Genomic DNA, 13679 nt, shown 5'->3' on the forward strand with positions numbered 1-13679 from the left:
CCTCAGTGCCCCAGGCTGGCTTGAAAACTAACCTTGGAAACTAACCTCGTTAGCACTTGGATGGGAGACCACCAAGGAAGTCCCGGGTTGCTACGCAGAGTTGCTCTTGCCTTGAAAACCCTATGAGGTTGGCATCACTTTTTCACCACCTCCAACACCACCACCAGTGAGCTCAGTGGAATACGGATATGCCACATGCGTGGGCTTCCAAATGCAAAAGCCAACTTAGTCCTCTTGTCCTGGGGAAACCTGGGTTCAAATCCTTACTCGGCCACCAAGCTCACAGGTGACCTTGGCTTCTTTCAGCCTGGCCTTCTTCATAGGATCACTGGTGAGGATATAGCGGAAAGGAAAACAGCTATGTATGCCAGCCAGGGCTCCTTAGAGAAAGAGAGAAAACAGGATTCAGGCTTCTGAGTTCCCAGGAGGATTCTCTCTGTCCACCAGGGGTGGAATTCTAGCAGGAGCTCCTTTGCATATTAGGCCACGCATCCCTGATATAGCCAATCCTCTAAGAGCTTACAAGGCTCTTTTATGTAAGATCTTGGAGGATTGGCTACATCAGGGGTGTGTGGCCTAATATGCAAAGGAGCTCCTACTAGAATTCCACCCCTGCTGTCTACTGTCCCCTGGAAGAGGCTATTGGGGTGGGCAGGCCTGTGATCTGATCCATAAGGCTGTATTGACACTCTCATTGAGACAACCAGTAACTCTTCTTTCTTTTCCTTCCGGCTGACTCTTCCTTGGGGACCATCAGTGTGCCAGATCCTTCCGAAAGGGGTGGTTGCTGTCCTGGGACCATCTTCAAGCCCAGCTTCCAGCTCCATCATCAGCAATATCTGCGGGGAGAAAGAGGTAAGTGGAAAGCTGCACTCTCAGAAGTGGGGTTACCAGATCAGGATTAGGGAAAACCTGGAAATTTGGGGGGTGCGGGGTGGAGCCTGAGGAGGGCAGGGGTTGGGAAAGAACTTCAATGGGATATAATATCATAGGACCCAGCTTCCAAAGCAGCCATTTTCTCCAGATGACACGATCTCTGCTGCCTAGTGATCAGTTGTACTCACAGGCTTCCTCGGGAGGTGGCGGGCTCTCCTTCCTTGGAGGTTTTTAAACAGAGGCTGGATGGTCTGTCAGTGTCCTGTTACTTTAAGGTGAGTTGGAACTGCCAAAAGATTGTGTCATCCTTGAGTACAGGTGCCATAGTGTCATCAGGTGTGAGCCATTAACCAATTTGGAATGGGATTGGCTAAGGCGACTTGAAATGCTGTAGCCAGCTACCTGGTCAGTGTGGGATAGGAAAGGACGGATATAGCGTGGCATACTGTTGGATGGATATTGGAACTGATGACTGTGGACTGTGTATTGACTAATCTCTTGGACTGTGAATCTGTACTTCTGCCTGGCTCCATTGGATGTAAGTGTATGACTCTTGGACTGCTTCTTGACTTTGATATCTGCCTGAACCCAATACAGTTTGTCGAACCGGCTGTCTTTGTGAGTGTCTTCCTTAGAACTGCAACTGAGACTGGTCTGACCAGAGTTACCCAGTGGGTGCTTCTACTACTACTCTGTCATGGCCATCTGACAGCAATGAAGATCCTGTGAATTTAGGGGGAGGTGTTTGTGAGTTTAGAGCAGTTCCTCAGTGGAACAGGCTTCCTCGGGAGGTGGGGGGCTCTCCTTCCTTGGAGGTTTTTAAAGAGAGGCTAGATGGCCATCTGACAGCAATGAAGATCCTGTGAATTTAGGGGGAGGCATTTGTGAGTTTCCTGCATTGTGCAGGGGGTTGGGCTAGATGGCCCTGGAGGTCCCTTCCAACTCTAGGATTCTATGAAGTCTCCAGCCACCACCTGGAAGTCGACAAACTGAGAAAGAAGGGGGTTGAGCAGGCATAGGATGCCATACAGCCAGGGCTGGCCTTAGACTGTCTGGCACCCTAGGCAAGGCTAACTAATGGAGCCCCTTCTGCACTGATAACATCACTGAGTCAAATGGGGGTGCCCAGTATATCACCCTAAAAAGACTGGCACCCTAGACAATCACCTAGTTTGCCTAGCGGCAGGGCCAGCCTTGCAGACAGCCCATCCTCCTCCTGCAAAGGTGCCATTTTCATCAAGAGAACCGATCTGTCTAGTAGCGTTGGCCTGAAGCAACAGAACAAAATAGAAGTCCAGGAGCCCCTTTAAGACCGACAGAGATTTATTCGGAATGCAGGCTTTCACATGCATGCAAACCGCTTTGCATTCTTAACGGCTGCCCACCGGCTATAAAGTAGCTCTGCTCCCTGTACCCCATTCGCCATTGCCTGATGAAGTGTGCATGCATAAGAAAGCGTACATTCTGAATAAAACTTGGTTGGTCTTCAAGGTGCTACTGGACTCCTCCTTTGATTTCTCTAGTGTGGGAGAACTCCAAGCCTCACCTGGATCTTAAGAAGAAGACGACGGTATCAGATTTATATTCCACCATCCACCCTGAATCAGTCTCAGAGCGGCTCACAATCTCCTTTATTTCCTTCCCCCACAACAGACACCCTGTGAGGTGGGAGGGACTGAGAGAGCTCTGACAGAAGCTGCCCTTTCAAGGACAACTCCTACGAGAGCCATGGCTGACCCAAGGCCATTCCAGCAGCTGCAAGTGGAGGAGTAGGGAATCAAACCTGGTTCTCCCAGATAAGAGTCCACGCACTTAACCACTACACCAAACTGGCTCGCCTACAAGCACAAGATATCATTGCGCATCTAGGCTTGAATCCAGTTTGCTGTTCCCAGGGCTTTTTTTTGTAACAGGAACTCCTTTTCATATTAGGCTACACACACACACACACACACACGATTTAGCCGATCCTCCTGGAGCTTACAGCAGACCCTGTACAAAGAAGAAGAAGAATTTCCAATATTTGTAAAAATTGTATTTATATCCCGCCCTATACTCTGCATCTCAGAGTGGTCACAATCTCCTATACCTTCCTCCCCCACAACAGACACCCTGTGAGGTAGGTGGGGCTGAGAGAGCTCTAACAGAAGCTGCCCTTTCAAGGACAACTCCTATGAGAACTATGGCTGACCCAAGGCCATTCCAGCAGCTGCAAGTGGAGAATCAAACCCAGTTCTCTCAGCTAAGTGTCCGTGCACTTAACCACTACACCAAACCGACTCTCAGTCTTGGCCTCCCCTTCCCTAGGCATCAGAGTACCAGACCTCAAGAAGACCGCACTCATTTAGATCTTCAGGACATGCTTTTTGGCAACCAAAATGTTCTCTGCTTCTCTCCCCCCCCCCTTTAATCCCACCTTTTTTTAATCTGTCGGCAGCCAGCGTTTTCTCCTCTCTGCATCTGCAGCTTCAGTGCCGTCCCCCCTCTTCCTTGGCTTTCTTCTTTCTCCAGCAATCACAGCCAATTAGCGTCCAGCTAGGAAACAGGATGACATCATGACAGCACAGATTTTGCACGGTGATGTCAGAGGGGAAACGAGACTGGCTCAGACGGTGGGCTGCCTTCCCTGGATTGTGCACACGGGAGAATCCAGCCAATCGCATCTCCGATGGCCTGTTCGCTTAAATTGGCTTCGCTTTCATCCTCCTCCTCTTGACGGGCTCCTTAGACAGATGCCGAAGGAGAGGAGCTTTTCGGCTCTAATTAAGAAAAAATGTATGCAAAAAGCTTCCTCCTGCCTTTAGACCTAGACTTGGTTTGTGCAGTAAAAAAATTAAAATCTGCACCTGAACTCCCAGTCATGCCATTTGCTTGTACATGACCCTTCTGGAAGTTCACGCCATCCTTTCTTTGGGAGTTTTTATGCGTAATAGAAAATCCATTTGATCTCTTTCCAAGCGGCGGCCCGGTTTAATATTTTATGAACTCCACACCGCCTCGTGCTGATCCTTCTCCGTTCCCAGGAAATGGAGCCCAGTGCTCGTATTTCATCTGCCTAAATCCCGCCTAGCTGCTCTCTGCCATTTAGTGGGGCTCTGGCATTTCCGTCTCTGCTGCCTGAAAGTCAACAAGTCAACAGGAGGCAGCCACAAATGAATTGCCATCATTCACCACCCTCGGATGGCGTGAGGCAGGTGGAGAGGAGAACTCTCCTCGGCCTGTCCTTTCCCTGAAGTTTTTAACTTTTTGCGTGAAATAAAACTCTGGTTGCATTCCGAGCCACAATCTAGGCCAAGATAGGACAGGAAGAAAGCTTTCTCTGCAAAACTGTCCTGCGTGAAACAATGGTGATGTCAGGGGGTGTGGCCTAATGTGCAAATGAGTCCCCGCTAGGCTTTTCCTACCCAAAAAAAGCCCTATGTGAAACAATGGTGACAACAGGGGGTGTGGCCAGATATGCAAATGAGTTTCTGCTGGGCTTTTTACACAAAAAAGCCCTGATCTTTCTAATCCCATATGACTGATAACAGTGCATTGTGTATGTGGGCATTAAGGGTGCCAACCTCAAGGTGGGTGCTGGAGAGCTCCTGGAATTACAACTGATCTCCAGGCTACAGAGATCCATTCTCGTGGGAGCAAAATGGCTGCTTTTGGAAAATGGACTCTATGGCATTATGAACATACAATATATACAGCAAAGCAAAGAGCCAGTTTGATGCAGTGGTTAAATGTGCAGACTGTTATCTGGGAGAACCGGGTTTGATTCCCCACTCCTCCACCTGCCGGAATGGCCTTGGGTCAGCCGTAGCTCTTGTAGGAGTTGTCCTTGAAAGGGCAGTTTCTGTCAGAGCTCTCTCAGCTGCAACTACCTCACAGGGTGTCTGGTGGTGGTAGGGGGGAAGGTAAAGGAGATTGTGACCGCTCTGAGATTCAGAGTAAAGGGAGGGATATAAATCCAATATCATCCTCATCATTATATCCTGATTATATCATCATCATCATTATATCCTGATGAGGTTCTTCTCCAGGCTCCACCACCCAAATCTCTAGGTGTTTCCCAACCCAGAGCTGGCAACCCTACTCCTACTCTCACCTGTGTCGATTGTGGTATCCTCAAGCAGACTTCAATCTGCAATTCTGGCCTTTGAAGAGGTTTGATGAGTCCTAGGGTTGCCAGCCTCCAGGTGGCACCTGGAGATCTCCTGCTATTACAATTGATCTCCAAATGACCAAGATCAGATCCTCTGGACAAAATGGCTGCTGTGGAAGGCGGACTCTATGGCGTTAGACCCTGCTGAGGCCCCTCCCCACCCCGAACCCCACCCTCTTCAAGCTCCACCTCCCAGCATCAACAGGCATTTCCCAGTCCAGAGTTGGTGATGACCAATGCAAAGGGAACCGGTTATTATTTTCCTCATCCAATTTTATGGGGAGATGGCCTTTTAGAAGAACATCCGGACTTGGGTATGAATTATTTTTTGGGACCAAAATCACTTGCTGCTTCTCATTCTGAAGCCCTTCCCACCAATGCTCCCTCTAAGCTGCAGAGTCTTGTGAACAAAAATTCTACTTTGTGAACTACTGGCATGAAAGTGGTGAGCTACTGGCATGCAAGTGGTGAGCCACTGCATAAATTATTGTGCTCTGGGGTCATCCTACCTGAGCGAAGGCAAAAATGGGCGTGCTGGAGGCTAAAAATCTGTGAGCTGGAGGCTAAAAATCGGTGAGCTTGCTCACGCTAACTCAGCTTAGAGGGAACACTGCTTCCCACCCATCTGCCCTACCGTTGTTCTTTCAAGCCAGTGGAATTGGCAATGCATGAAAAAAATATATAAAGTTTTAGCAATTTATATCTCTGTCAAAACGAAAATGGTAGACTTTTATTCCTATTCTGCTCTGTTCCATGCATATCTTATTCTTTTGCTTTGCTGTATATTTTATGTTCATAATCCCTTGTAAGTTGTAAGTATAATAGACTTCTGCATTGTTAATTCCTTTTGGGGAACCCGGAGGAATAAAACCTTCTTCAAAGGAGGGGGCAGCTGTGGGAAGCATTCCGTTGTCAGCAACGATACATCACAGATATTCTCAGGTGACTACAGTGTGTCTTTGCGCAGTCTGTGGACAGAGACACAATGCCTAGCCTCTTGTGGCGGATCTGGCAATTGATTGGTTGGCCTCCAATTACTAGGGCGGATTATTCAGCTGTTTCCTTGATTGCAACCAATATATTTTACTCAGCTGTACTCGACAGGAGCTGCTGAGATCGCAGCCGGCTGCTACCAGCTATGATCTGTACCTAAGAACATTGCTAGCTGTCTTCCTAGACAGGCCTCACACGCCCGTGTGGCTTATCCTTGATGAAATATGGAGGATCTTCTTCAAACTCTAAGCCAGGGGTGTCAAAGTCATTTCTTATGAGGGCCAGATCAGACATAAATGAGCTCTTGTCAGGCCAGGCCATGTGTGTCGTTAAATGCAATGCCAAATAGCAGAGACATAAGCTTTATAAAGGACACAGATGAACACAAAGATTTTTTTTAAAAAAACCCTTAAAATATGCTTAAAAGATTAGCACTCTTGCATTATTTTGTTTCTGATAACTGACACCTCTTGTTCTGAATTTTTGCATCAAAATATGGAGACAATGCCCATGCTGTAGCAATCTTGAGTATGCTGTTCAGGTATTGCTCAGGGGTGTAAGCTGCAAACCTACTTTTGATTTATTGACGTTCATTACAGAAATCTCATGGGCAATGCATTGAGCCTAAAACCCAGGGGAAAACATGAAATGGCTGGGCATTGTGAGCATTTGTACAAGTTGCTTTGTGCGCTGGTCAGCCAATGGAGAAAACAGAGGCTTTGCTCTGTAGCTCCTGTACAATTGAGCGAGCCTGGCAAAGCAAGCTGTGATGCTGAAGGAAGCAAGAGAGAGATGGAAGCAGATGACAGTGACATGGGCATGATAGGCGCTCTCTGGGAGCCTGATTCGGCCCTCAGGCCACATGTTTGACACCCGTGCTCTAAGCTGACAATTTTGTTACTTCCCTATTGGCATCCTGCTGACCCCAGGAACGTCCTCTGTCAGCCCTTGCACCTGGCTCCCGCCCTATCTGCTGCCAGGAACACCTAGTCTGCTCTTCGCCAGCTCCTGATTTGTGTCCTATTTCTCTGACTGAACCCGCCACTGCTTCCTGCTGTCTGCCCACCCAGCTCAGATTGAGAAGATCCTTCAGTGTCAGATCACCCATCATTAGGAACTCTTCCTAATATTCATCATTTACTTTTAACTCAGTCTGTTGATCTTTGCCATTTTTCATTTGTTCCATCACCGAGCACTTGCGCTCTCCCACAAGCTAGTTGGCTCTTCATGGAGAATAGAAGAATAAGAAGAGATTGAATTTATACCCCGTTCTCTGCTACCCAAAAGAGCCTCAGAGCAGCTTATGAGCTCCCTTTCCTTCCCCACAACAGACACCCTGTGAGGTAGGTGGGGCTGAGAGACCTCTGATAGAAACTGCTCTTGAAAGGAACAGCTCTGCGAGAACTTGTGACCGACTTATGGTCATACCAGCAGCTGCTGGTGGAGGAATGGGGAATCAAACCCAGTTCTGCAAGATGATGATGATGATGAAGATGATGAAGAAGAAGAAGAAGATGATGATGATAATAAAGAAGAAGATGATGATATTGGATTTATACCCCACACTTCACTCAGAATCTCAGAAACTCAGAGCTGCTCACAATCTCCTTTACTTTCTTCCCCCACAACAGACACCCTAGAATCATAGAGTTGGAAGGGATCTCCAGGGTCATCTAGTCCAACCCCCTGCACAACGCAGGAAACTCACAAACACCTCCCCCTAAATTCACAGGATCTTCATTGCTGTCAGATGGCCATCTAGCCTCTGCTTAAAAACCTCCAAGGACCCTGTGAGGCCAGTGGGGCTGAGAGGGTTTCACACCAGCTGTCCTTTCAAGGACAACTCTGAAATAGCTATGGCTGACCCAAGGCCATTCCAGCAGGTGCAAGTGGAGGAGTGGGGAATCAAACTCGGTTCTCCTAGATAAGAGTCTGCACCCTTAACCATTACACCACACTGGCTCTCAGAATGTGCCGGCCAGGTGATTCTAATTGCAGGATTCACACACATTGCATTTTCATATTGCTCTGAAAGCATTAAGCGGCACTGTTCAGGAAGCTCAAGTGACTGCCTTTCCACAAACAAATGTCATGGTGTGTGGGGGGAGGGGGGGAGATCTCAGGGACAATCTCTCAGTAGGTTCAGAGGGCATGGGTGTAGCTACAGGAAGTGGACAGAGCAAGCCGTAGGACCTAGGAATGGAACTGGAAACGATCCCTGTCCTACAGGGGAAGCAGGAAGGCTTCAAATGCGAGCTAGTGTGAGAAGGCAGCCAGTGGCCAACTTTGACCCCTGTGCAAAGTTCCCGGTTCCTGCCGTGGTGGGGTGGGAGAGGTTCCCCTGCCCTCGTCTCTTGTTTCCTGCCACCATTCCCGCAGCTAAAGTCACAAAACACAGGAAAAGGTTGCACAAAAGTAGCATGCAACAAAAATACCCAAGAGTACCATAACCAAACATCTAAGAAAACACCAGTGTATATAAATCATATACTTCTTATACAAAATTCCTTAAGCAGTTCATATCAAAAAGAACTGCAAAGTACAAAAATACATATGTCGTAGTAAATACGTCTGTAGAAGACCAGACCCCGTGGCACAGAGTGGTAAAGCTGCAGTACTGCAGTCTGAGCTCTCTGCTCACAGCCTGAGTTCAATCCCGGCAGAAGCTGGGTTCAGGTAGCCGGCTCAGGTCGACTCAGCCTTCCATCCTTCCGAGGTCGGTCAAATGAGTAGCCAGCTTACTGTGGGTCAAGCGTAGATGACTGGGGAAAGCAAGGGCAAACCACCCCCTAAAAGGTCTGCCGTGAAAATGTCGTGATGCGGCGTCACCTCAGAATCAGAAATGACTGGTGCTTGCACAATTTTCACACAAAAATGTCTCTCTGTAATAATGGAAGTCTCTCAGTATGGATTCACAAGGCCAGTTCTCCAGTTGCTTATCAAATGCAAGAAATTATGTATCCAAGTTCCTCAAATTTATATGGAGCAGAGGACAAATATAGACGCATCCACTTGCGAATATCTTCTTAAATTCATAAAGCCGTTGTCCAAAAGCTCTAGCTTGTACAAATGTTTGTAGAATTTTCCTTTTTTGTGTGAACATTCTACAAACTTATTTACTGTAACGTATGGATGTTTGCATTTAGCAATTCTTTTTGATAGAGACTGCTAAAGGAATTTTGTATAAAAAGTATATGATAAAAAGTATATGATTCATATACACTGGTGTTTTCTGAGTTATTTGGTTATGATACTCTTGGGTGTTTTTTTGCTGTATATCATCTCCCCAGCTGGTAGGAGGAAAATGATGGGGGGTTTTTTCACTTCCAGAGAAAAACTCAGAAGCGGCATCAGTCTATTGCATGGATTGCCAGAAACTCTGTAGTTTTACCATAGAGTTGCCAGTGATTCTGAAGTGACAGCACTTCAGGATTTTCCCTGCAAGTGACATCATGCAGTCACATGACAGTTGCCAAGCCATGCCTAGCAATCCTTCCCCTGTGCCAATTCCTGCCTGGCCAACACGTCACACTTTGCTTATCCCCAGGGCTTTTTTTGTAGCAGGAACTCCTTTGCATATTAGGCCACACCCCTCTGATGTGGCCAATCCTCCCAGAGCTTACAGTAGGTCCTGTAAGGAGAACCATGTAAGCTCTTGGAGGATTGGCTGCATCATAGGGGAGTGGCTTAATATGCAAAGGAGCTTGTGCTACAAAAAAAGCCTTGCTTATTCCCTCCAATTGTAGCGCCGTCTCTTATTATCTGTTGTACATTTTGCAAAACGCTTCTGGAACCCCAAGAGGTCCGACATGTTTCTCTGCAGAGCAGACATTTCATAGCAGCTAGACAGAAAGGGAGGAGGAGAAGCGTGTTTTCTCATTGATGGCCAGGAGCTGAGGCAGTGAGGCTGCAAAGAAGACAACGACGACATTGGATTTATATTCCGCCCTCCACTCAGAGTCCTAAAGTGGCTTACAATCTCCTTCATCTTCTTCCCCCACAACAAACAACTTGTGAGATGGGTGGGGCTGAGAGGGCTCTCACAGCAGCTGCCCTTTCAAGGACAGAGTCTCAGAGCGGCCTACAATCTCCTTTCCCTTCCTCCCCCACAGCAGACACCCTGTGAGGTGGGTGGGGCTGAGAGGGCTCTCACAGCAGCTGCCCTTTCAAGGACAACCTCTGCCAGAGCTATGGCTGACCCAAGGCCATTCCAGCAGGTGCAAGTGGAGGAGTGGGGAATCAAACCCGGTTCTCCCAGATAAGAGAGCTACAGCTGACCCAAGGCCATTCCAGCAGGTGCAAGTGGAGGAGTGGGGAATCAAACCCGGTTCTCCCAGATAAGAGAGCTACAGCTGACCCAAGGCCATTCCAGCAGCTGCAAGTGGAGGAGTGGGGAATCAAACCCGGTTCTCCCAGATAAGAGTCTGCGCACTTCACCACTACACCAAACTGGCTCTCTGAACTGAACAAGGTCGTGCAAGATTCCAGCGCTGAGCGAGGAGATGGACCCCTGAATCCTCTCCCCGCCGAACCCGCTGCTCAGTTTGCAGCTGTTACTACAAGGCTGAGATTCCATCTGGCGTGACGGAAGGCTCGGCGAACCTGTCCTGTGGGTGCCCCTTGTGCTGTAGTTAAAGGAAACTGCCCGGAGGCTCGCAGTCTGCTGCCTTCCCTGTTAAACAAGCCAGGGCTGAGCAATATGGAGTGGCATCGCGGCAGATAGTGGCTGATGGCTCTTTCGTTTTTCCTATGATGAACCGAGCTGCTTCTGCCTCCCATAAAGCAGCCATTGCAGCTGGTTAACAGCTTTCCTTCCCCAAGAGGAGCGCAGTTGCCAGCACGGGGCAATCGCTTCCAGAAGCCCCGGTAATGGAAGCAAAGAGGACTTGATGTTCCCCTCATGGAGCAGAACCAGATGTTTTCCCTTGGCTGTATTCTGTTTCTTCCAAAACATCCACTTTGCAGAAAAAAAGGAAGATTCCCTTTTGCTCCTATCCCGTAACGCTCCCAAGCCACGTTCTTCCCTTTGATCTTTCTCCGACGGTACTCTGCTCGTACCGGGTCCCCAAGAGGACCGGAAGTCGGCTTTAAAGAAACCGCTGGTATCTCCTTGCTCATGTTCTCCACCCGGCTGTATTTCCCTGGGAAGCGGGCCGACTCCCCTGTCTCTGCTTTGATTTATTAATAGCAAATGAGCTATTATTAGGACTCACGGCTGCCGTCCCTCTGGAGAGCGAGTCTTAAACAGTAACAGATTCTGCTCTGCAAATATAACAGGGCAAGTCTAGCTGGCAGGTGGGGTGGGGCCGGCCCTGCCGCTAGGCAAACTAGGCAATAGCCTAGAGCGCCAGATTTCTGGGGGCACAGAATTGGGCACCCCTTTCATGTGACTCGGTGATGTTATTGGTGCAGAGGGGGGGTCACCAGAAGTTAGCCTTGCCTAGGGTGCCAGACAGTCTAGGGTTGGTAGGGAGCGTTTTGTGTCCTCCTCGGGGAACAGGAAAAGAAACAGTCTCCGCTTTAACCGTTTTGCAGCCGCACCCTCGCAAGAAGGAAGTGGAACATTCTGCAACCTAACCACTCCCGCTAATTCTGCGACAAAAATAAATGAAAGGTATTGCATAAATCTACAGGATGAAACATGGAAGGGACCATGGGTCCAAACTGGTTACAGTGCCAGAAATTCACAACTACCTCTCCCACACACAAACACACTCCCCCAGTGACCCCTGCTCTGTGCCAAATGGAAGACAAAAAAAAAAAACCACCCTCCAGGATCCCCAGGCCAGTCTGACCTAGAGGAAAATTCCTTCCTGACCCCAAAGTGACAATTGGCATTACCCTGGGTGTATAAGAAGCACGAGCTTAGCCCTTTCTGACCTTACTGTCACAACCTGCCTAAATTCAGAGTGTCATGGAATCAGCATGGCTGTCAGATGGCCATCTAGCCTCTGCTTAAAGCCCTCCAAACGAGGAGAGCCCACCACCTCCCGAGGAAGCCTGTTCCGCTGAAGAACCGCTCTAACCATCAGTTCTTCCCAATGTTTAGCTGATGATTTAAATCCACTGGTTCTGCTCCCTGAGCGATTGCTTTTCTTCCTTATCTGCCTTTTTCAGGTCCCCCATTTCAAAGTGGCCCCGGAAGAATTCGTCAAGCTTCAGTTCCAGCGATTCACCACCTTGAACCTGCACCCCAGCAACACCGACATCAGCGTGGCTGTTGCTGGCATCCTGAACTTCTTTAACTGCACCACTGCCTGCCTCATTTGTGCCAAAGCTGAATGTAAGTGACACCTTCCGGCTGTTTCTCAAAGCAAAATGTCCACCTGGCAGCATTCCGGAGGAATTGCGCCAACCAGTCAAGGTGGCAATGGCTGAGGTGTAGGGGCTCTTTTGAGCAGGAATGCACAGGAACACGGTCCCAGCTGGCTTGGCATCAGGGGGTGTGGCCTAATATGCTAATGAATTCCTGCGGGGCTCTTTCTACAAAAAGCCCTGTGCAAAACAATGGTGACATGAGAGGTGTGTGGCCTAATATGCAAATGAGTTCCCGCTGGGCTTTTTCTACAAAAACCCCTATGCGAAACAATGGCGCTGTCAGGGGTGTGTGGCTTAATATGAAAATGAGTTTCTGCCAGGCTTTTTCCAGAAAAAAGCCCTATGTGAAACAATGGTGCTCTCAGGGGGTGTGGCCTAATATGCAAATGAGTTCCTGCTGGGCCTTTTCTACCCCCGAAAAAGCCCTATTGAGGTATATCTTTATGATGAGGGATATGGTGATGGGAGGAGAGGGCAGAGGTCAACATGGCTGAATCCACATGATAGCTTGCCATTGAAGGGGATTCTGATCGGGGACCATGGCTGTATCGATTTTCATAATTTCTGGGTGCAGAATACTTAGCTGTTTTAGGCTCCTTTTGTACATGATTTCCTATTCTTCTGTGTAACATACAGAAGGTGATTACACCTTCACCAAAGTGTGCATATACAGGTTGACAACCAGGCCAATGTCTTTCTGCACTTTCTCGCTCAGCTCTGCGTGTGCGTAATAAGGTGTAAATCAGGTGTGTTAGTGTAGATTCCTAAATGTATGGGTCTGTCAACATCCTTCCTCTCAAAACGGAAGGATTTGTTCATTAATTAATCAATTAAAACACGTTTATACCACCTTTCTACCCAATCCGGTAGAACGTGCCCAAGTGACTTCAACGTGACCCAGAAGTGACATAGGCAAGTGAGAGGCATCTGGGCGATGCTCTGGTTTTTGGGTAGAAACTCTATGGTAGAATTAGCTTCTACCATAGAGTTTTTGTACAAAAAATCAGAGCATCACCCCAACATCCCTAACATGCCTGCATCACTTCCCGGTCATGTTGAAGTTTAAATCGATCATAAAATTTTGAGTGATGCGTATAATGATCTGTGGCTGTAGACCATAAGAAATAAACTCAAATGAATTGAAGAGATGCAGACATATCCCTGAAATATCTGGTGTTTTTCCCTTTTTTGGGAGGGTGGGTAAGTCCCTCCCCCCAGCAGCCAGCTGATTGGTGGTGGAGAGGTGAGACCTGGAAGCTGGGGACCCCCACCCCCACAGGGGGGTCTGGCATCCCTAATTTTGGGAGCTCCAAACAACCCGTTCTTGCCTTTGAAGTAACCA

At 48.3% G+C, this 13679-nt stretch overlaps 1 protein-coding gene across 1 annotated transcript in view; it reads left to right on the plus strand.

Annotated features, from left to right (window-relative positions):
- The window catches only part of GRIK4 (glutamate ionotropic receptor kainate type subunit 4), a 901771-nt gene that overhangs the window by 599226 nt on the left and 288866 nt on the right, over nucleotides 1–13679 (plus strand). Inside the window, 2 exon segments of the mRNA XM_060251811.1 lie at nucleotides 758–855; nucleotides 12137–12302. Coding sequence (XP_060107794.1) covers nucleotides 758–855; nucleotides 12137–12302 — 264 coding nt within the window.

The sequence above is a fragment of the Heteronotia binoei genome, chromosome 12, assembly GCF_032191835.1.
Source record: "Heteronotia binoei isolate CCM8104 ecotype False Entrance Well chromosome 12, APGP_CSIRO_Hbin_v1, whole genome shotgun sequence".
In the NCBI taxonomy this organism is placed as follows: domain Eukaryota; kingdom Metazoa; phylum Chordata; class Lepidosauria; order Squamata; family Gekkonidae; genus Heteronotia; species Heteronotia binoei.